At 46.3% G+C, this 24,806-nt stretch overlaps 1 protein-coding gene across 9 annotated transcripts in view; it reads right to left on the reverse strand.

The window, feature by feature from the left end:
• MEGF11 (multiple EGF like domains 11) overlaps positions 1-24,806 on the reverse strand; it is a 2,301,522-nt gene that overhangs the window by 55,668 nt on the left and 2,221,048 nt on the right. For 2 of the 9 annotated variants that reach the window (XM_069624261.1, XM_069624259.1), the window contains one exon: positions 18,103-18,309. The exons of 6 other annotated variants lie outside the window; for them this stretch is intronic. In XM_069624261.1, coding sequence (XP_069480362.1) covers positions 18,103-18,309 — 207 coding nt within the window. Of the gene's footprint in view, positions 1-18,102; positions 18,310-24,806 lie in introns of those variants that run through there. One more of the 9 variants, XM_069624263.1, reaches the window with a different exon arrangement.

The raw sequence follows: 24,806 nt of genomic DNA on the forward strand, positions 1-24,806 counted from the left end.
TCCTGGTTTCAGTGTGCAGCGAGATGAAGGTGAGTATTCTCTATAAAGAGCCTCACATAAGGGACTTTGAGAACTAAAGAGGCCATAAGCCCCAGCATTCTCTGATATGTTAGAGCCAGAACAGAAGTTGCGTGAATCATTGTCAAGCCTGTCCAATGAAGAGCTTCTGTGAGAAAGATTGGGCACAGGCTGGTTTCCCATTATGTAGAGACAAGATTGAGTGGGTGCCGGAATAGATGTCTTGCTATTTACTGATGGACTCAAAGAGTACACCAGATGCAGTGTCTGTTGAAGGAAGGAGGGGGCTCTGTTGGGCTCTTGGCTCGAATAAGCCAAGAATCCAGGTACTAGGTGTGAACTCAATCCTGTCTCAGAAAGGCCATGACCACTTCAATGACCTTAATGAAAATCTTTGATTGAGAGTGGAGGCCGAGGGGAAGCACTCTGAAATTATATCAATGAATCACCAGATATCTTCTGATGAGGGGGGCCAAATCGGAATGTACAAATAGGTATCCTGTTGATCCAGAGCACAGAGCCAGTCTCACGGTTGAAGGGATGGGAGGATTTGAGCTGGTGTAACCACCTTGTGCCTTCCATTCGGGAGAAAGGAATTGAAGTTTGAGAGATCCAAAATGTTTCCGAGGTCTGGTTTGTCCATCTTGGGCACTGTGAAGCATCTGGAGTGGACACCCTCCTAGACCTCTGAGTGAGGCACCAACTTCATTGCTTTTTTACTGATTGACATCACTGTCTCTTGCAGGAGATTTCATGAAAGTAGCTGAGATAGTCGGTGGGAGGAGGAAAGGGAGGAAGAGGAAGATGGAATCCTGACCTCACCTCTATCTATATCTCATGGCTTTCCTCTAGGTTTGCCCAAGGCAGGTGGTAAATCTTCCACTCAACCCAACAACCCCAGGTCTCAGATTACCTGTGGACCATGGGTGTGAAAAGATGATTGTGAAGAATACCAGTGGGTTCTCTCAGAGACTGAAATAAAATGAGTAACAGAGTGCCAATAAGCAGTGGATTCCTGACTAGTGCCAACAAACACATTTAGTAGTCTAAATACCTGGTAGTGTTCGCTTCATTGTCTGGACACCTACTAGAGATCGGAGGTTATATGTGATCATTTATATGGGGGTCCTCCCAAGCACCCCATTTTTTAACCCTTAAAACGCCATTCCAACCCCTTTACCCCACTACCCTTTATTTATTTAATGAATGGTCACTGTGTTTTTCAGTGTTTTTGCCCACTCTGAAATTCACCACACTTTGTTTCAGATATTAAGACTGGATACCGTATGGGATACCCAGATGTCTGAAAGGGATCAGGAAGAACAGTTCCAGGTGAGAGGATTAATAGACTGTAGAGGAGCAGCTGAATGCCTCTGCAGGAAGTTCTGCCTCTATTTTTCCTATATGTTGGGAACCGGACATTGCAACATGCGCAACACTAGTGATAATGCCAATCTCACGAAAAGCCTTTGAGACAAGGTATCCACTGAGAAAACCCTATATGACGTATCCAGAAGAGATGACGGTCTTCTGAGGGAGACCCCCGAAGAAGTGTGAAGATGTGAAAAGGAGAGGCTGGAGATGTCACAAGAAGTAAACGTGATGCACTAAGAAGGATGACCAAAGAAGAGAATGCATAGACCTTATAGAATCTAATGATGAAGTAAAGAATCGAGAAGACTTCAATGTGCGGAATGACGATTGCATGTGTAAAGAAGCACTGCAGAAAACGATAAGCTGTTTTATAACTGTACAGATGCCATAATGCAAGTAGTCTAAGTAATCATAAAGGCTGGCTATGCATAGTAAATAGACTGCAGGCGGTTCCGCCAGTATATATATGTACATAGATTCTGGATATTTGATGTCACAATTTTAGTAAGCTGGACCTGTGGAGAAAGAAGGATCTATAGCTGCGTGTGTGTCGCAGCAAAGAAATAAGCCGAGGCTCGAAGATGGACCAAAGGAAGGCTGTTTGGCCTAATGTCAAAGGATAAAGCCAGCCAAAACTGGTTATCAGTCTTGAAGAACAGTGAATCTGAGATGCAGAGGCATCTCTTGTTAAGTTGCAAAGAGAGAACGCCATGAGTGCCACGTTTTTTTATTCGAGACAATTAAATGCTATGAAATGGGCCCATTCACAGTCTCCCTGTCATGTGAGTCCAGGATGGAAATAGAAGTGGGCATGCGTACCTGAACATTTATTAAAACATGCTCACACTCCCTTATATTTCCAGAGACAAAAATCGACTACAAGGCCAAGTGCAAAGACAATTTCACTGGCAGATGGCATGAGCGATGCGAGATGTTGGGTTAATTGGGTTAGAAGATACAGTCAGGCCCACCCACCAGCACCTGGGATACCAGCTTACATGCTGCTAGAGAATCAAATGTTCTAGAAGGGTACAAGTGTGCCAACTAATTTTAGAGGGCCGTATAACGAAGAGCGTTATAGTTTAAGAGCCAATGAGGTGTGTTTCTAATAACTGTTGTAGATGACTTGCACTAAGGGAGGGCATGAGTTGCCCACCCGACTTTAGAGATCCAATCACAATCCAATCCCTTTTAAAAAAGTATACTTAGATACTCTCCTTAGTCCTATCACCATCCCACGTAGGTTTTCTTAGCTTGCCACATATTATGATGTCACGGATGACATGTTTTTGCTATAAAAGTACTGTTTTTTTTGTGAAATGCGTTGAGACTTTGCTGTGCGAAGTCCTTAGACATCCGTTGTAACTCCCTGTTATAGGGAATTGAGAATAAAACAGAGACCTTTTGACAACTTCCTGAGTCGGTCTTCTTGTTTGGTGTGAGAGTTATTCTCCATCCCATCCATCGTCCGATGTGTTACCTTAATTAAAAGGACCATATCTGTTCAAGACAGTCCCACATCTTTAAAGGACTTACCAAAACGTCTTAAATCCAAAGAGAATCCACAACACAGTTCACCAGAGTCCACGGTAGTATCACAAAACATTCCAATAATCAACAAGAGAATCAACACATCTCACCAAATCCAAGGAAATGTACAAAACAGTCCATAAATCCAAAAGAGGGTCAGCAATCAAGGAAACAAACACACAGTTCGTCAAAAAAGGAGTTCCACAAACCAGTCACTTCATCCACAACACGGTAAGCAACAGAAGAGAAAAATAGCAATTTGCTGAGATCCAGAGGATCTTAGTACGAACCAGAGATGAGCCTGGGGTCAGGAGCGAGCACGCCTTTTGAAACAAGAAGTAACGTCCTAAGCAACCAACATAGCTTGTTAATAACAGGTGTGTAGCAAGACCTATCTGAATGTACTTCTGCGCTCGCCAAAGTTTTGTTCCACACTTGCTGTTAGCATGCATGGTGTGATGATGCCTGCCATGCAGCTTTCTGGGAAATGTAGTCCTTCCGACACAGCAATCCATCATTCACCACAGTAGGCACTACTTCCTGGCATGCACAAAGCCTTGGTGAACGCGGTATGGGAGATGTGACAACCACAAACAGAATGCACTGATCCTCCTTAATGAGGAACCAGGCATGGTAAAAGTCGTACATATACTCTCCCACAGTAGTAGGATGTGCTTTGGGCTAAACATCTTCATTGGCTCTGCTTGATGGTAGATAACCCAGTTGAGAGAAAGCAATTCCAGGACATCCTTAGGATGAAGAGGTGGACAAATCACTCTTGTCACACCTGTCCTGGGAAAAAGACTGTAACCCTCTTAAAATCCTGGAAGGTTCTGCCCCGTCACGCTTAATGGCAGAGGACCTATGCAATGTATTTGTAGAGGATTTCACTAAATTAGACGATAAAGACTTGGTTCTGAGGGTGCAGTAGAAGGTCAAGAATGTGAGAAAATGTGTTTGTCAAGAAATGGAGAATACTGTTGAAAAATGACTCTAGTACAACATGTGCATGAATAGTCACATGGTCAGAGTTTGTAATTGTAATTGGTTATTTATAACACGCTTAATACCCAGAGGTTTCTAAGTGCAGACCCGGGGATCGAACCTGTGTTGCTCCGCATCTTCTTGCTTCCAAGACGAGCACGTTGCTCCTTATCTGTCCTCCCGAGTTCTGGCGGATACTGGGCTCCTCTCATACCCTAATGTTGTGTCAAGTGTTTGGGGAAGTGTTGGAGAATGTAAAATAAAACTCGAGAACTCAGCTATTAGTTGGGATGCTTATGCTGTGCACTGATAGAACAAACGTGTCTAATGATCCTGACATTGGGTTTAAAATAAATAGAAACAAGAGCCAAAGTGTATCCTCCATGGAAGAGCTCATCCTTATTAAGGTGGGGTCATTAGCACGTGATAAAGGCTTGCCCTCTAGTTATGGCTTGTGGAAATCCCAGGGAGTAGCGGAGTCAAAGGGAGTGATCCAAGACTCAGTAATACCCAGGGCTACCAGAAGAGGGTAGTGAGAATCAAAGGGCTTAGCACTGAACGATGTTATAGATGGACTGGGTATTCCAGGGCCTAGGCATAAAGGAAGGGGAAAGAGGGGGAGGGAGCAACTACTGGGGTGGGACGAAATTGGGGGAAGTAATAAGGCCAGCCAGAGGGCTTGTTATGAGTGATACAAAGGGCAGGGACATGGAAGGATGAGGTGGAGAGAGACAGAGATGAGCAGGGTAGGGCGGGGGAGAGAATCCATAGGGAGTGAGCCCGAGGTAGTGAGAGAGTGAAAATCAGCACTAGGGGGAGTCAGGGGTGCCTTAAAGGAGGATGAGTACAAGGACAGGCAGATAAGGCAGAGTGGATTAGGGCGGAGAGGGAAAGGAGGGAGTGCAAGTCAAGGAGGAGAGGGTGGAGTAAGTGGGCATTCAGCACAGTGGCAACAAAAAGGTTCAGAGAGGACTCAAAATGTATCGCATGAAGCACCTCCCTTATCTTGATAGGAAACACGCTGTAAGGACGGAGGAACTCGCTCTCTTGGTCATGCCCATAGCACTCTATGCAAAAAGGGGAACACATGCTTTTTGTTTCCAAGCACCCCTAGTCTCGAGCTCCAATGAAGTATCCATGAGGAAGAAATCCAACCATCTTAAGTTACATTTAGAAAACTAAGACCAGAACACAGGTGACAATGCACAATTCTAATGCTCGGGGCCAATGGTGACCAACATGCAGGAAGTAATTATGATAGGATTCCAATGTGCAGGGCTGGGGGTGACCAAAGAGTAAGATGTTATTATGCAATTGAAATGAGGTGGGCTTTAGGCAATCAAACTGTCAGGTGTTATGATACAACAATGGGCAGCAGTGACCAATAATGGCAAATTAAATAATGCAGTGACGAGGTAAAATGTAATTGTTTGCTTTAAAGCAAGTAGAGACTAAGAGCAAATACATTGTAGACAAGCCCATGAGAGGGGCACTCCCAGCGAGGGACGTCTGTTACAATGGGGAGCCCTGGCCCGACGGAAACGGGGCCCAAGCCTGACCTGCTGAGAATGTGGTGGGGGCGACTGCCCAGTAGAGAGACCTCTAACCCGACCAAAACAGGTGCATCACAGGGTGGACACAGACCATTTACCCTGTGAAGGGAAGAGTGGTTGATGTATAGGACCGAATGCCCCTCAGGGCAGAACCCTCCCAGGAACAAACCCTGCTCTCTTGGAATGGCAGATATCTCGGCCTGAAAGCCTGTTGAGGCAAGCCCTCAGGCATGACCCCGGTGTTGGCTGTGTCAGACCCTCGACATATGCGTTTACAGTAAAAGAATTCACGGAGCCCCTCTTGCTTCGCTGAGAAAAGGGAAACAAATCACCTCGCCGTGGTGACCTAGAGCACAGAAAACATTGACTTGCCTTTTTCCTGTCCACAAAGACACGTGTGTCAATTGAGGAAAGCTACGTTCTGTTTTCCTGCATCTCAACCAGTAAGAGAGTGCCTAGGTAACGCATTGCAAAGAATTACACAACGGTCAGGAACGTTCTGGCCCCAAACATCTATACAAAGTGCATGAAAACCCATGAAAAGGAAAGCCCTTGAGTACAAGTGGCACAGTACCTGACATCCAAGTAGTGCGTCAGATGTGAGGAAGAGAAAAATAGAGGGAAAACGAATGCATGTTACAAGGTCTCAAGAGCAAACTCGCAGCTTTTTGACTGTGCCGCCTTCTTGCAAACAGAAAAAGGCGGAAGGTTGGGGCCGGAAGCACGTGCAAAAGCTGTGCACAGGAGGCCATGCCCCCGAGTGTCTGCTGGCACCAGCTACATTCTTATCTAATTACAAAATGCTGCGCAGCATCATGTTTTCGACCCCTCCCCTTCCTGGGGATGGCTTCCCATAACCGCGGAGGAACGGGGACAGGATGCAGGTGTTTGTATGTGCTGCTTGCAGAATGTTTTGGATGGTGGTCGAAGTGGGCGGGAGCGGAGCGCCTCTGCTTTTTTTTTTTAATATGGTTTCACCGTTCCTATACTTTTATATTGAAAAAGAAACCGTTCCGGAATGGTTTTGTTTTAAAATAAAAGGGTAAGAAGATGTTGAAACTTGCCCTTCAATGTTTTGCGTCGGGGGTAAGTGGGAGAGGTGACTTTAATCTTTAGCAGGCCCTTAAGAGGTGCGAATGGGGGATGATTAGAAAGGCAAGGGGACATAAAGCTGCATGCTGTGGTGACAACAGATAAAGGTAATGGGGGGCTGGGGGGTGTAAAATGCATTCAGCATTTTCTTTCACTGTGTTTCTTTCAGCCTTTATACAGTGGTGAAGGTGGAATGGAGGAAAGGCGGGATCCAGGCACGGGGTTTCAACTGTGAGTGGGAGGGCTGTGGTCATGGGGTTTGTGGGGGGTGAGCCAGCAGGGAACATAGTTCCACTACTTCTTTTTGTACACTTCAACCAATCGAATGTGAAATGTATTGCTCCTGATGCATGTGTGGTTGTGTGAAGTAGGGTGGCTGTCATCTGGGCGGTTCTATGTCATTTCATCGCCTGCAACTTCACCCCGTGTCATTTTAACGTGTACATTGTAACGAAAACGCACATCATTATTTATTTTTATTTTTTGGTGGGCCCCCGAACCGGCCTCTCCCATTTACTTTTAGCTAGTCCCTGCTCCCCAAACCCTTAATTGCCCTTTCCCACCCCCCTATAAAATGTGATGAGCATATTCGCTGTAATTTACACATTAAAATGCCAGAGGATGAAATTGCAGGCGATGAAAGGACGCCGTACCATCTGGCCAGTGGCAGACGTCGGTCAGCCAGATGAGAAGCGCGTGCTTTTGGGAAGTTGCTTGAAATTTCTCAAGTTCTTTTGAGGTAGGTGCAACATGTCGGATATCATTACAGTTCAGACAAGGTTTATGGACTTTCAAGTCTGCTGTGCTCGGGATTAAGCCTAGGGGAGCTTTGTGCTCAACGAACTCTCAAAGTCAACCTCCTAATCCCATAGTCAGATTTGCGGATTCACGCGTCCTCACGAGATTCGCAAAGACACCCAAATAGCATCTGAACTGTCTGGCCTCTCTAGACACCACAAGATGGATTGAGTGATGCAAACCCAGTTAGAGTCACCTAATGTAATCTCCTGCTTCAAACCAACCTTGGGATTTGTTCTCGCGAGTACGCACGCACGGAGTACATATACAACACATGTGCATGTCATGCAAGATGGTGAGCGGGATCCTATCCTCCTGGGGGCCAAAGGTTACAATAAGTGGCTGTAACGGGTGTCCAACATGCATGCTATCTTTTTGTAGCGACTGTGGGGTTTTGTCCTCCCTGATAGTTCTGTGTGTGCATGTCATGCAAAGTTATCACTGGGATTTTCTCCTTAATGATCACAAACAGATAGCATGATTGCTGCACACAGTTATACTCCCTCGGTGTAATCCTCTGATTCCAACACATTGATAGCTTTTCAAAATTAACCAGCATATATTTCAGTTTTCTACATCTGCATCAAGTAAGTCGTACTTCAATTGTATTCCTCTCCTGCTGTAAAATCCTGATTCACATTTCAACCTCTCAACTACCCTATCGTCTTAGTGATTCTAACTATTTCTACAAAACTGATTACATACCCCAACCGTACACGCATCATGTAACTCACAAGGCCTAAATCCCTCAAACCACCCCGTGCATACCTCAAAGGAAGTTCGCGAAAGTTTGGTTAAGCCGAACCGGTAGAAGTTTGTGTGATTCTGTGTTCATCTATATGACACTTACTGGGGCATGATGGGTTCCCAAACCAGAATCAATATGTGCAGTTTGTTCAGGTGCATCGAGTTACAATGCAGGTGTGAGACTGTTACGCCAAGCATTCCTTTAGGTGGTTTAACAAGGGGTCTGCGCATTCGTTATTTTAGTGAGTGGGCATTTATTCTGACCAGGAATCAATTGGTGCAATGCACCAAGACCTCCAAAATGCAGCAAAGGCGAATGCCAAAAGATTCTGCATTGAACGAAGCTGTATTATCTGCCCTAGTAAGTATTGAATGTACTTATGAGTGTTTGAATGTTAATGAAATGAGTATGAATAAGTAGGGGGGCAAGGTGAGAGTAGAAGCCATGTCAGGGAGCAGTTATCAGGAAAGGATCTACGTGATTTTACCAAACCGAAAATTTCGAACCCCAAAAGTCTGTTTCTTTTTATTTTTTTTATTTTCCGCAAATATATATGTGGTGGGCGACCCCCACAGCCCCCCCACCTTACCCCTATATAATTTTTTATTCACTTTACCCCCCCACATATATATATATGTGGAAAATTGGGGGTTGGACTTTTGGGGTCGGACTTTTGGCAGTAGGTAATTGTGTACAATACCATCAGTTCAGTAAAGTTTGTGAAATATTGTTGCAGGAATTCAAGCCTTCTGGCGACTTATGCTGTTTGTCTTCCACGGAAGGCTTTTTGCAGAAGTATGTCACACGTGGTCCTCGCGTACAGGTGTGCCAGGTGATTCTCGAGAGCAAGCCTGGCAGTAGAAGGTCAAGAATGTGAGAAAATGGGCTTGTCAAGTGATGGAGAATGCTGTTGAAAAAGGACCCTACTACACCATGTGTATGAATGGTGACATGGTTAGAGTTTTGGTGGAAACCGGGCTCCTCTCATACCTTGATGTCGTGTCAAGTGTTTGGGGAAGTGTTGGAGAAGGTATCACAAAGCCAGAGAACTCAGCTATTAGTTGGGATGCTTATGCTGTGCAGTGATAGAACAAACTTGTCTAATGATCCTGACATTGGGTTTTAAATAAATAGAAACCAGAGTAAAAGTGTATGCTCCATGGAAGAGCTCAGCCTTATTAAGGTGGGGTCATTAGCACGGGATAAAGGCTTGCCCTCTAGTTATGGCATGTGGAAAGCCCAGGGACATAAGGTGGGAAAGGGCCATTATTCTAAGCTATAGTGACCCCTCTCTAGGTCTATACAATTATTAACATATGTATGGGATGTTTGGGATTTATAATGCGCAAAGCTAGATGGGTCGCAACAGACCATGACACACAGTAGGGCAACACACACAAGGGGTTACAGTTCGGGTAGGGTGAACAGTGGTAGCGGGAATGGGTAAAGGGAGCATGGAAGGGGGAGCTTCGGGTCCTTCCTGGTGTGTAGGATGGAGGGGGACAGTCTTATTTGTGTTGGTAACTTGTTCCAGAGTCAGGATGCATAGCAGCACATGGCCTGTTTATTAGCTGCCCCCAACCCCCTTTTCAATTCTTTCTTTCCAGTCGGGCTTTTGGTGCGGCATTGGTCTCCGGAGATGTAGAGTTTCTTAGCCAGTGAGGGCCTTTTGGTTGTGACTGATTTGCAATGCACAGAGTCCGAATTCTGTTCAGAATTGTACCCACCCATTGACCAGCCATGGGCATGCTAATCCCTAAGGCCACTTCCAATAAATTCATCCCCGGACGCTGAAGCACACTCTGCTGGAAAGTCTTTGAATTAGCTCCATCATCATAAAGACACATCAAACTATGGGCACTTGTGGTGCTACCGTTGTTATTTCTCTGCAGTCTTCTGAAAGGTAATGGCTTAATTGCAGTCATCACCTGCTGCCGCTGCTGCAATAGACATGTCTTAAGCAGGGGTACCATTATCACCACTTGATTTCTAAGCACATGTGTGCCCTTGAATCTGTTCCTTCCATCGACTTCTTGTTGAAAACAAGCATTCACAAAGACAACCGTTTTTGCTCTTTTATAGATATTAAACATCTGCTAGGCACTGCCATCATATGCCCAGTGTGGTGCCCGGTGCCTCAGACTCTGCAGCTGATAATCATCTACACCCTGGAGACCAGGTAGGTTCTTCTCTTCTTTATTTCCCCAGACTTCTAGATACATGTGCACCCTACAGGCGTGAGGCTAGTCCCCACAAGTCTCCCCATAAGAAGTGATCCCTTATGTCCTCACAACACTTCCGGTGTGTTTCCCTGGGCGGGAAGTGATGTCAAGGATCAACCCCTGATATCCAGCAATCTCACACCTCCCTCAAACTCAGAGAAGGCGCCGCGACATCTCAGATGTGCTTAAGCAGCCGGTGTGACTGTCTTCCAAGGCCTTCTGACTCTTCAGTTTTTGCTTCTGGGCGCCCGGCGTTTCAGCAGTCCCCAAACCCTCATTTTCCAGGAGTAGGTGTTCTTCCTTCACCTGTTCACCAGGGACACGATGCCTCTTGAAGTGGGATGCGTTTCTGGTGAGATTGCGATTGGATGACTCAGCTCTGACTACTGTGCCCTTTACTGTGGTGATTGTCACTGAAGTGAAATCAGAGGTGGTACCTGATTGCCTGGTTTCCTGTTTCTAGGCTAGCACTTGTCTCTTACCCCCAAGGTGTTTGGCCTCGCTGTCTTCTGCTGTTGTGCATTTCCTTCCTGTCTCTGGCTTTTGTATGCTCGTGTCCTTTGGTGGTGGTGGTGGCAATTGCTGGGGTGGTAATCTCGTATTTAGCTTCTGTTTCGGCAAGAGTTCTGACAAACACCTGTCAATCAGTGTGGTGAGTTTCTGCATCCTCTTGAAATGTCACAGAGTGCCTGATTTAGAGACATGTCACAGTTTTCTTGTTAGTGCTCATAGAATATTCCCCCATTACGTTGGCTTGGGGCCATTACAGGTATCTTTTCAGGTGGGTCACTCCCAGGTACTTGACGAAAGCAGCGCACTTGTTCCCATGGAATGGTGAGCCATTGTCTGTTTTTAGTGTCTCTGGGATGCCGCACAGGAGAATGTGTCACCAGCAGGGGTAGTATTGCTCCTGCAGAAGGTGATGGTGTTCACACAATGGGGGAATCTTGAGGACTAATGGGGACTTCTCTGTATTCAACGGCCTGAAGAAGTCTGCTGCTAACTTTTGCAAGATTGTCTTTCTCAGTTCTGACATTTGCAGAGGCTCTGTTTTATCCTGCTTGATTGTGTGCTGTCCGAAATATCCTGCTCTATCTGTTCTCCTGTGCATGAAATTCAGTGTTCAGAACCACAGTGTCACAAAGTTGTTTCCTGATTGCCACAATTCCCCGCTGCCCCTCTTGGGCAAGCTCGACTATCTGTCGATGCAGACTTCCTGGTAGAACAATTCGTGACCCAGGGAGTAGGGCGCCTTCACTTGTTTTTGCATGCCTGTATCTCTTCTCTGTTAGCCTCTGCTGCATATCTTCTGGCATCTGGCACATGCCTCCATCTGTGTTCACTCATCACCCTGCATACCTCCTGGAGTGTGGGACCTTTCTTTGCGTGATTCAGTCGTGCGTCAGTGTGACAGGTGCTGGGATGGCACCCTGCATGATGAGATTTGATATACTCCTCCCCAGGTATGATTATTGTGTTGAAGCCTTAAATGGATGCTTTCAGATATAGGCCCTCATTACGATACCGGTGCTAAACCATAGCGCTATTAGCACCATGGTTGGTGCCGGTATCGCAACGTGTCCGCCATGGTGAAATGGGGAAATACCACCCCATTCCAAGGTTGGCAGGGTGGTATTTCCCCATGGCCCTTCCCCATTCCCATTTTTGCCCCATAGGGCATAATGGGAATGGGGAAGGCGCTAATTATTGTACCGCAAATTGCACCAGCCGTTAAGGTAGGGTCCCGCAAAGGGACCTCGTAATTAGGTGCTAAGTGGTTAACGGCGCCGCAGCCTTTTACGGCGCCGTTAACCACTTAGCGCTGGGGTCGTAATGACCCCCATAGTCTCTGGATGGTATTCTTTCTGGTTTGGGTATTATTTTAAAGTCATATTAGAGGACTCTCAGTCCCCATGTTTCATTTTAAAGGAACATTTTAGAATTTTAATTTCTATATATAAATCTCTATACATACACATATTGAATATTTTCCCATACAAGAACAGGTGGAGGTGTTCACATGCCCACACTATGGCCAGACGTTCTTTTTCTGGCTGTGGGTTTCTTAGGCCTATGCTACAACAAGAGATAGAGCCAGAGTGTTTTATCTAGTTCCCTACATAGGACCAAAAGCATAGCACTTCTGTACAGGTCCAGAACATAATTCTGTTGAAGAAGGTTTTGGGGTGAACATTACAGAGATGGGGTCCTTTCAATTGCAAAGAGGGAGCCTTTTCTTGAAGATTAGATTGCTCTGAGGAAGTTTAGGAGATTAGCATGCTCTGAGGAAGCTCAGGAGATTAGCAGGCTCTGAGGAAGCTCAGGAGATTAGCATGCTCTGAGAAAGATTGGGAGATTAGCATGCTTTGAGGAAGTTTAGGAGATTAGCATGCTCTGAGGAAATTTGGGAGATTAGCATGCTCTGAGGAAGATCAGGAGATTAGCATGCTTTGAGGAAGCTCAGGAGATTAGCATGCTTTTGGGAAGATCAGGAGATTACCATGCTCTGAGGAAGATCAGGAGATTAGCATGCTTTGAGGAAGCTCAGGAGATTAGCATGCTTTGAGGTAGCTCAGGAGATTAGCATGCTTTGAGGAAGCTCAGGAGATAAGCATGCTTTGAGGAAGATAAGGAGATGAGCATGCTCTGAGGAAGCTCAGGAGATTAGCATGCTCTGAGGAAGCTCGGGAGATTAGCATGCTTTGAGGAATCTCAGGAGATTAGCATGCTCTGAGGAAGATCGGGAGATTAGCATGCTTTGAGGAAGCTCAGGAGATTAGCATGCTTTGAGGAAGATCAGGAGATTACCATGCTCTGAGGAAGATCAGGAGATTAGCATGCTTTGAGGAAGCTCAGGAGATTAGCATGCTTTGAGGAAGCTCAGGAGATTAGCATGCTTTGAGGTAGCTCAGGAGATTAGCATGCTTTGAGGAAGCTCAGGAGATTAGCATGCTTTGAGGAAGCTCGGGATTAGCATGCTCTGAGGAAGCTCAGGAGATTAGCATGCTTTGAGGAAGCTCAGGGGATTAGCATGCTCTGAGGAAGCTCAGGAGATTAGCATGCTCTGACGAAGCTCAGGGGATTAGCATGCTCTGAGGAAGCTCAGGATATTAGCATGCTCTGAGGAAGCTCAGGAGATAAGCATGCTCTGAGGAAGCTCAGGAGATTAGCACGCTCTGAGGAAGCGCAGGAGATTTGCATGCTCTGAGGAAGCTCAAGAGAATAGCACGCTCTGAGGAAGCTCAGGATATTAGCACGCTCTGAGGAAGCTCGGGAGATTAGCATGCTCTGAGGAATCTCAGGAGATTAGCATGCTCTGAGGAAGATCAGGAGATTAGCATGCTTTGAGGAAGATCAGGAGATTAGCATGCTTTGAGGAAGCTCAGGAGATTAGCATGCTTTGAGGCAGCTCGGGAGATTAGCATGCTCTGAGGAAGCTCAGGAGATTAGCATGCTCTGAGGAAGCTCGGGAGATTAGCATGCTTTGAGGAATCTCAGGAGATTAGCATGCTCTGAGGAAGATCGGGAGATTAGCATGCTTTGAGGAAGCTCAGGAGATTAGCATGCTTTGAGGAAGATCAGGAGATTACCATGCTTTGAGGAAGATCAGGAGATTACCATGCTCTGAGGAAAATCAGGAGATTAGCATGCTTTGAGGAAGCTCAGGAGATTAGCATGCTTTGAGGAAGCTCAGGAGATTAGCATGCTTTGAGGTAGCTCAGGAGATTAGCATGCTTTGAGGAAGCTCAGGAGATTAGCATGCTCTGAGGAAGCTCGGGAGATTAGCATGCTTTGAGGAATCTCAGGAGATTAGCATGCTCTGAGGAAGATCGGGAGATTAGCATGCTTTGAGGAAGCTCAGGAGATTAGCATGCTTTGAGGAAGATCAGGAGATTACCATGCTCTGAGGAAGATCAGGAGATTAGCATGCTTTGAGGAAGCTCAGGAGATTAGCATGCTTTGAGGAAGCTCAGGAGATTAGCATGCTTTGAGGTAGCTCAGGAGATTAGCATGCTTTGAGGAAGCTCAGGAGATTAGCATGCTTTGAGGAAGCTCGGGATTAGCATGCTCTGAGGAAGCTCAGGAGATTAGCATGCTTTGAGGAAGCTCAGGGGATTAGCATGCTCTGAGGAAGCTCAGGAGATTAGCATGCTCTGACGAAGCTCAGGGGATTAGCATGCTCTGAGGAAGCTCAGGATATTAGCATGCTCTGAGGAAGCTCAGGAGATAAGCATGCTCTGAGGAAGCTCAGGAGATTAGCACGCTCTGAGGAAGCGCAGGAGATTTGCATGCTCTGAGGAAGCTCAAGAGAATAGCACGCTCTGAGGAAGCTCAGGATATTAGCACGCTCTGAGGAAGCTCGGGAGATTAGCATGCTCTGAGGAATCTCAGGAGATTAGCATGCTCTGAGGAAGATCAGGAGATTAGCATGCTTTGAGGAAGATCAGGAGATTAGCATGCTTTGAGGAAGCTCAGGAGATTAGCATGCTTTGAGGCAGCTCGGGAGATTAGCATGCTCTGAGGAAGCTCAGGAGATTAGCATGCTCTGAGGAAGCTCGGGAGATTAGCATGCTTTGAGGAATCTCAGGAGATTAGCATGCTCTGAGGAAGATCGGGAGATTAGCATGCTTTGAGGAAGCTCAGGAGATTAGCATGCTTTGAGGAAGATCAGGAGATTACCATGCTTTGAGGAAGATCAGGAGATTACCATGCTCTGAGGAAAATCAGGAGATTAGCATGCTTTGAGGAAGCTCAGGAGATTAGCATGCTTTGAGGAAGCTCAGGAGATTAGCATGCTTTGAGGTAGCTCAGGAGATTAGCATGCTTTGAGGAAGCTCAGGAGATTAGCATGCTTTGAGGAAGCTCAGGGGATTAGCATGCTCTGAGGAAACTCAGGTGATTAGCATGCTCTGAGGAAGCTCAGGAGATTAGCATGCTCTGAGGAAGTGCAGGAGATTTGAATGCTCTGAGGAAGCTCAAGAGAATAGCATGCTCTGAGGAAACTCAGGAGATTAGCATGCTCTGAGGAAGCTCAGGAGAATAGCATGCTCTGAGGAAGCTCAAGAGAATAGCATGCTCTGAGGAAGAGCAGGAGATTAGCATGCTCTGAGGAAGCTCAGGAGATTAACATGCTCTGTGGAAGATCGGGAGATTAGCATGCTCTGAGGAAGATTGGGAGATTAGCATGCTCTGAGGAAGATTGGGAGATTAGCATGCTCTGAGGAAGCTCAGGAGATAAGCATGCTCTGAGGAAGCTCAGGAGATTAGCATGCTCTGAGGAAGTGCAGGAGATAAGCATGCTCCGAGGAACTCAAGAGAATAGCATGCTCTGAGGAAACTCAGGAGATTAGCATGCTCTGAGGAAGCTCAAGAGAATAGCATGCTCTGAGGAAACTCGGGAGATTAGCATGCTCTGAGGAAGCTCAGGAGAATAGCATGCTCTGAGGAAGCTCGGGAGAATAGCATGCTCTGAGGAAGAGCGGGAGATTAGCATGCTCTGAGGAAGCTCGGGAGATTAACATGCTCTGTGGAAGATCGGGAGATTAGCATGCTCTGAGGAAGATCGGGAGATTAGCATGCTCTGAGGAAGATCGGGAGATTAGCATGCTCTGAGGAAGCTCAGGAGATTAGCATGCTCTGAGGAAGCTCAGGAGATTAGCATGCTTTGAGGAAGTTTAGGAGATTAGCATGCTCTGAGGAAGTTTAGGAGATTAGCATGCTCTGAGGAAGTTCTGGAGATTAGCATGTTCTGAGGAAGAGCAGCAGATTAGCATGCTCTGAGGAAGCTCAGGAGATTAGCATGTTCTGTGGAAGAGCAGCAGATTAGCATGCTCTGAGGAAGCTCAGGAGATTAGCATGTTCTGTGGAAGATCGGGAGATTAGCATGCTCTGAGGAAGATCGGGATATTAGCATGCTCTGAGGAAGCTCAGGAGATTAGCATGCTTTGAGGAAGTTTAGGAGATTAGCATGCTATGAGGAAGTTCTGGAGATTAGCATGCTCTGAGGAAGCTCAGGAGATTAGCATGCTTTGAGGAAGTTTAGGAGATTAGCATGCTCTGAGGAAGTTCTGGAGATTAGCATGCTCTGAGGAAGATCAGGAGATTAGCATGCTCTGGGGAAGCTCAGGAGATTACCATGCTCTGAGGATGCTCAGGAGATTAGCATGCTCTGAGGAAGATCAGGAGATTAGCATGCTCTGAGGAAGCTCAGGAGATAAGCATGCTCTGAGGAAGTGCAGCAGATTAGCATGCTCTGAGGAAGTGCAGGAGATTAGCATGCTCTGTGGAAGATCGGGAGATTAGCATGCTCTGAGGAAGATCGAGAGATTAGGAAGATCGGGAGATTAGCATGCTCTGAGGAAGATCGGGAGATTAGCATGCTCTGAGGAAGCTCAGGAGATTAGCATGCTCTGAGGAAGCTCAGGGGATTAGCATGCTCTGAGGAAACTCAGGAGATTAGCATGCTCTGAGGAAGCTCAAGGGATTAGCATGCTCTGAGGAAGAGCAGGAGATTAGCATGCTCTGAGGAAGCTCAGGGGATTAGCATGCTTTGAGGAAGTTTAGGAGATTAGCATGCTCTGAGGAAGATCAGGAGATTACCATGCTCTGGGGAAGCTCAGGAGATTTCCATGCTCTGTGGAAGCTCAGGAGATTAGCATGCGCTGAGGAAGATCAGGAGATTAGCATGCTCTGAGGAAGCTCAGGAGATAAGCATGCTCTAAGGAAGCTCAGGAGATAAGCATGCTCTGAGGAAGCTCGGGAGATAAGCATGCTCTGAGGAAGCTCGGGAGATAAGCATGCTCTGAGGAAGCTCATGAGATTAGCATGCTCTGAGAAAGTGCAGGAGATTAGCATGCTCTGTGGAAGATCGGGAGATTAGCATGCTCTGAGGAAGCTCAGGGGATTAGCATGCTCTGAGGAAACTCAGGAGATTAGCATGCTCTGAAGAAGCTCAGGAGATTAGCATGCTCTGAGGAAGCTCAAGAGATTAGCATGCTCTGAGGAAGCTCAGGGGTTTTCTCTTTTTATCGTGGCCAGTAGAGACAAATACTAGTTTTGCTTAATCTTAATCTAAATATACAGTATGTCTTTAATGGAAATAATTTTTTGCATATTGGAGAAGACCTTAAGGCCAGCGCAGGTGATCACAGGGAACCAATAGGGCGCCCTCCGATCAGGTAAAATAGGTATGTGGGCCTTTCTCCCAAGCACCAGTCTCGTGGCCCATTTTTAATGATTGCAGCTATGACAGTTGGGACTTGCAAAGACCAATGAATATTGAGCTGTCAAAGTCCAACTGAGAGTCCTTCATTGCATTGACATTTGGACATTGCTGTACTGGCCGCTGTTGAAATCAGGAGATAACCATCGAGGTTGTTACCTTTTAAAGAACATTTACACTGGGAAGAGTCAGCCTTAGTTCAGATAATTGTGTCAAAGTTTCTGCTCTAGCCCTGACTTTCAGAGAGATTGGCACGTTAGGAAATTGCTTGATTTCACTCTGCCTTTGGCTAACAGGGATGAAGGTCATCAGAAAAGCAGGAGAGACTAGAGCCAAGAGCCCGCCAGGGCACCCACCGCCACCCCTTGAAACTCCAACAAGTATTCAGCATTGTCACACTCAACGTAAACCGGTACTCCGAGACCCCTAACCCAACCGTCCCTGCAGAACCTGGACTGTAAAGGGAGTCAAACCCCCAGGAAGCTGACGAGGATGGCAAAGGCGGGATGAAGGTTGACGTGACCCAATGGGATGAGAAGACAAAAGACAGGTGAGACTTACCAACTTCATACACATTCTTGTTTGCAGTGGATGAGGAGTACACATGGCAGAATGGGGCATCTCTATGGACGGGGGACTTCATCTCCACGTAGCTGCTCTCAGAGTGCTTGCATGCGAGCACAGGGGGGTCTTTAATGGTGGCGTAGGGATTCTCGCCGCTGTTCAGAGAGCAGGTGCTGGAGCTGCACACCGACTCTTTCATATAATCTGCAACAAGAAACAGAGAGCCTTTCCTCAGACGCGCCGACATGTCGACAGAGAGAAAAGAGTCCCTTCTTGATCTGAGAAGTTGCACAGTACCATCTATGCTGGGACTTTGGTAGAGTGGAGTGGGGCAGAGGGGAGACTCCCAACAGGGGTCTTAGCAGTTTTTGGGGAGATGATTACATGTGAAATTTCCAATGGGGGTAGTGTAGGAGCCTGCTTGGGAGTGATCAGGAGGACTCTACATAGAACAGAGGGATGAAAGAGACGGAGAAAGGAGGAAATACAGGCAGGTAGTGGAGGATAAAATGCAGAGCAGAAGCAAAGGGTGGGGCTACGGCAGGACTGAGGGAAGATACATTAGCTGGGGAAGTGCAGACTGGGTTAGTCAAGTGTTAATGCACAGGCTACGACGTTAATGTGAAGGCCAGGAGTGGTTTCCCTGTTGGAAATTTATGTTCATTGAATTTATATAGCGCTTTAAGACAAAGCGCTTTACAATATAACAACAGGTACAAAAGTGAGAGAAGCATATTTACAAACATGAACAGGTCTTTAGAACAATAGGTAGAACTATTTACAAGGGGGCGAGACGGTGGGGGAAGGTAGAGGAGGGGGTAGGTGACGGGAGTTAGGTGTAGAATTTGAGGTAGGGGGAGGGAAAGGGAAGGGGGAGGGGAAGGGGGAGTGATCTGGTGTCCTCATTGCCCTTAAGTAGTATTTGTTACCAATTTAAGGTAACAAATACTAAGGACAAATACTATTTCTTAAGGTATGGAGAATACAAACCCTGTGACTGCAGAGTACTGGCCTGTGGTGGGAGTAAGACGGTGGTCTGTAGTCTAGTGCAGCATAGTGGAGTCCTTAATGGGGGTGTAGCAGGAGCTTAAGGCCATATTAGCTTGCATTGCACAGTGGGGGCCATGAGTCTGGAGGGCTGCAGGACGATAAGGCAGAGTAAAGGGACTGGTGGGGCTGCAAAGCAGAGGCATTGGGGGAGGGGGATGCACAGCAGAAGGGTTGGTGGCTGTACAGTGGAGAGGCTAGGAGCTGCACAGTGGAGGGACAGTTATTGGCACAGGTATGGCTGCACAATCGAGCGGTTGCAGATGGATGGAAGGAGGATGAGGAGCTGAGGCCATGAAATATTTAGCTAAATTTCACTAATATCTACAAGATCTATGGTGAGTGGGAGACCTTGTTGGGGTGCATGACGCAGCCGGTGTAGGGAATGGGCTTGACTCCAGTAAGTGCGATGAAACAAGAGATGTAGGGAATGAGTGAGACACCATTAATGAACATGACCGCAGTGATATGAGTGAGTCTCAGATATGTTATTTACATTGAAAAAGTCACATTGACACTATAAGCACAATCTATTCTTGAACATTCTACTTCACACTTTTTTGTGACTGACCCATCTCTGTGTAGGGTTCTCCTCTGTCCCAAAACTAGATCTTCTGCCCTTTTCCATTCTTTCACAGACAAATGTCTGGATGCCCCTGGGAGGTGCAATACTCCACTCTCCAGACAAGCCTGTACAATATTAGAACAGTATGGTGGTGGTTGGTGCAGAAGAACATACTCTTAACATAATATAACAATATGCTAACTTGGAGCCCAACTGACAATATACCACAGGCATGAGGTGGCACTTATTTACAAAAGAACCATTTTCATAAGAAAGGTCACACTGAGTCCCAGTGACACAGTAATACAAACATAAACCAGCAAGCAAGTTGTCTATACAATCGTAAGTTTCATTTGTTAAATGTAACCAAATAGCATTTATTTTAACTATGGTTGGCCAAGCATGGTTCGTTTAATTCAAGCATATGTTTTTTTTTTAAACTTTCTTTATTGAATTTCAAAAACCGTACAAACAAAACAACAAATTACTTCTAGACCACAGGTTCTCCCGCCCACTCTCCCCATCCCCATCACAAAAACATTAACACCCAGTATAGTCCTACAGTTCCAGGTTACAATTGGAGAAGGAAAAGTTCAATCTAGTCCCTCCCCGGATTCTGGGATGGCAGGCCAACTGGCCACAGGCCTGCACTATTAAGCGTGATTCGGGGAGGGGGAAGGTGATTCCATCGTTGAGGACCTATCCGTCATGTACTGTCTCAGAAGATACCAATAGTCAAGAGGGCGGTTGGAGGCCGGCAAAGTGGAAGCGTATCTAGTCTCTCTTCGCTCAGATGTGTTCATGAGCTCCAGCCATTTAGCAACAGTGGGCGGGTTAGACCTCCCCCAATATCTGGCTACTAGGTGCCTAGCCAGCACAGAGGCCATACCTAATAGTTTCTTCTCTGAGCGAGTGCCACTCTCTATCAGGGCCAACAACCATAATTCCGGGGAGTAAGATCGTGGCAAGGAAAGCATCGCATTCATTGCCACCTCTATACTGGACCAGAAGTGCCTGATGGAAGGGCAAGACCAAGCGACATGAAAAAAGTCTGCGTCTGCCGTCCCGCACCTCTTACATGCAGAAGATCTCCCAGGGAAGAACCTGCCTAGAGCAGCGGGGGAATAGTAGGCCTGATGGATAAATGTGAAGTGGATCAGCCTATATCGGCAATTCAAGGATATATATCGGGTTTGCATGCCAATTGCCCTCCATTGCTTCTCACTCAAAGGCTCTCCAAGGGCTGATTGCCATATGCGCGTGTGCCTGCTGTTACCACATTCCCTCCCAGCCCTGATCAATTTATAGATAGTAGACACAAGCTTACCAGATGACAGTGGTTGTGTGATAAGACTCAGGGCTGGATGAGGGGAGGGTGCTTGGGGGAATTCCGGCCAAATACCCTTAAGTATACCCCGAAGCCTATAGTAGTAGAGTAAAGACACTGAATTGTGCATTCCTCTGGATTTAAGTTCCTCCCAAGTCACCATCTGGTCATTAAAAACGCTAAGGGTCTGCACCCCAAGTCTCAGAAAATGTTCTTCAAAGGATTTTCATGTGTGAGTGGGACCCCAACTATGTTGTAAATTGGGAAAGAGGGCTAGTATCGGGAAGTGGATTCGAGCAGCAGACAGATCTTATCCCAGGCTTTACATGTCACTGCTAGCGGTTGGATCTCCCCCTTCGGAATAGGATCCCTGTTGCCCCATAACAACCCCATGAGTGCATTAGGAGAGGTGATTGCTGATGCAAGATGGCTATGTGGGACCTCGGAAATCGGAGAACTCCAGTCGGCAATGTATTGCGCCTGTGCCGCAAGGTAATATAAGAACATATCTGGGCAGTCCAAGCCACCGTGGTCATACGGCCGGGCGTGAGTTTCATACGCGACCCTAGGTTGCTTACCAGCCCAGACTAGTCTCGTCATAATTTTCCTGACACGAGCCCAGAAAAGTAGAGGAGGCCATAGGGGGACGTTATTAAAAATATATAATAGTTTAGGAAGGATGACCATCTTGGACAATGCAATACGGGCTGCTTGAGACACAGGGAGGAGTATCCAAGCCTCAACCTTCTGTTCCAGTTCCTCTAGGGGTTGTAAGTAGTTTTCCCTATATAGGACGTCTGGCGTGGTGGAGACCCTCACCCCTAGGTAACATATCCCCTGTGGGCACCAACGAAAACCTTCCCCTGCATCCACTTGTCGCGTGGAGGGGGTCAAGGGGAGGACCTCAGATTCGGTCCAATTAATTCGGAGGCCAGATAGCTCACCAAACCTGACTACCTCTTGAGTTAGGGGATTTAAATTTTGCTGAGGATGTTTAACAAACAGGAGGATGTCATCGGCGTATGAGGATATCACAGCTCGGTGCGAGATCACCACCACGCCCCTGTGCGCGTGTTGCTCCCGGATGTGGCATGCCAATGGCTCCATTGCTAGAGCAAATAGGACAGACAAGAAGGGGCATCCCTGGCGGGTACCCCGCGTAGGGTAGATGTGCTCCGAGATTATACCATTAGCGCATATTGCTGCTCTAGGAGCGGTATATAATATTTTAACCCACTCTATAAATGTCAATCCGAACCCAGATCGGTGAAGCACTTCGAAAAGGAAAGGTCGCTCGATAGAATCAAAGGCCTTCTCCGCGTCGAGCGCCGCCACGACTATCAGGACCTCAGGGTTGACATTATGCATTAAGGAATAAACGCCTCAGATTAAACTGAGTGGAGTGGCCCGGGATAAAGCCAGCTTGGTCTGGGAATTCAAGCGTATGTTTTTGAAAGTGTAATTAGGGCTTCTGTAAGGATGGAGCCTTGCCCCATTGCTCTCACTAAGGGAATAGCCTTTACTCATGGTCATGCTTTGTAATCAGTATTTCCAGTGCCAACAGATCACTCAGCACAAAAGGAATGGCAAGAAACCAGGAAACACACATCTTGTCAGCAGCCACCCTGGCTTCTGCTCTACCCAGCATCCGCAAAAAGAGTTTGCAGGGATACTTTGAAAACATTAAATCAGGTAGTCCACATGATTTTGGAAAATTGAAATTTCCATAAGATGTGCCAGACGTGCAAAGCACGGCATGTAAAATCGTTAAACCCAAAATGCACATTCTAGCACTGTGCAGCTGCTGCTCCGTCCTTAAACTTTGAGACGTTTTGAAGCTTTCTGTCTTTGCTGCTACACCTGATCCCAAGTAGTCTGTAAGAAAATGTATTATCCAAGTCCTCACACCTCCGTGAAATGATCCAGCAGTGAAAGCAGGTTTTTTTCCAGTAGTGCTGGTGAATTTTTTAATTGGCAGAGCTTAAATGTTTCCTTCAAATATGCGCAAGCGACCAAGCATAGCGAGGCAGCCCGGACCAACCAAGCCGACTTCCGGTATGGTTCTCCCCCAGAGAAAAGTGTACATATAATAGGTTAAAATGGTGCATTTTACAGCACACTCTGTGAAAAATTAGGTAAAAAGCCTTCGGTTTTCAGTTTTGTAGGGTAACACGTGAATAAAATCCAATAGATACAAGTCACTAACAGTGCACAGGAGTATTTGCCAATGCATTTTCATGATGCCTTTGCCCACAATATAGACCAGTATAACCACATTTCCATGCTAGCTGTGCCCATACATGTCCATGCTGGATGCACCAATACATGCCAATATTACCTTATAGGAAAATATGCATGTTTGCTTTGTCAATAATACCAGTAATGACACTATAAGAAAACATGTTCATGCTGGCTCTACAAATATATGCCAGCATTCCCATGTAAGGACAAACTCCTGTTGGCTTTCCCAGTAAATAGATTTAGTGCACAGTAAGGAAACATTGCAAGACTGGCAGCACCAATGTAGATCAGTTTGGCCATGAAAGAACACTCATCCTGTTGGCTTTACCCTGATGCCCAGTGAAAACTGCCATTCCACTGTAATAAAACATGTCCAGACTGGCTGAACCTATGTAGGCCAGTGTGGCCTTTTAAGAACACTTGTTATGCTGGCTTTACCCTTGATGGTAGTATAACATGCCATGATACACTAAGAACACATGTTCATACCAACTCAACCAATGTATGCCAGCATAGCCATATCACCACATATCATGCTGGCTTTACCATTGATGACCTGTAAACAATTCCATGCCACAGTAAGAAAATATGCATCGCCTGGCCCCACCATTGCAGAGCAGAATGGCCACATTAGTACAGTCATTATGCTAGCTTTACCATTGATGCCCAGTAAAAAATGGCATGCAACAGTGAAAAGAAAATGTCCATACTCGCTGTGCTGTCCAAATGGTCCCCCCAACCCTCAAATCAGAGGCCTGCAATCTTGCATGGCACGCACACATTTATACAGCATTCATTTCATACGTTCTCCATTCACATGTGCACCCACACATCATTCACACACACTGTCATTCATTGCACACCCATAGAACATACACTCCCTCATTAAGACATGCATCCATACACCATGCACATACTTTTGTCTCATTCATCTGTGCACATATACAGCATACAGCCTAATTCATTTGTGCACCCAATCAACATACATATGCACTTAAAGACACAAATCCTTTTATGCAACATACACACATTTATTTATTTATTGTGCATTTGTTAGGTGTTTATACAAAAAGTAAATCATGTTTCAAAGCGCCCACATGGCAACAGGGAGGAAACATGGGATTGAACAAAATATACATTGGAGGAAAAAAGACGAACCTTTTATGCCATTTGAATATTCGGAACATGCAAGTGCAGTGAGAGAGAGGGGAGGAGGGAGTGGGAATAAGTGCTCGAATGTCTGTGCTTGTGGGTGAGCAGCAGATGTAAGTGTCAAGTATAGTGAGTGCTAGGGCGTGTTGTGCTGCAGTAATGGTAAGTGCAGGCCTATAGTGGGGTAGGCCGGTGGGTGTTGAGGCAAGTGCTGTGTATAGGCAGAAGCTCAGGCAATTGGCTTTTGGGAGGCCAGGGCCTCGAGGACACATAAGGGCCCTGTTTACCAATCGTAGTGACTATGAGGTTAGCAGAGGATGGAAGAGGGGAAGGAGGAAGTGAAAAGGAAAGTCTAGAGGAGCTTCCAGA

The sequence above is a fragment of the Ambystoma mexicanum genome, chromosome 11, assembly GCF_040938575.1.
Source record: "Ambystoma mexicanum isolate Mex_15411 chromosome 11, UKY_AmexF1_1, whole genome shotgun sequence".
Taxonomy (NCBI): Eukaryota; Metazoa; Chordata; class Amphibia; order Caudata; family Ambystomatidae; genus Ambystoma; species Ambystoma mexicanum.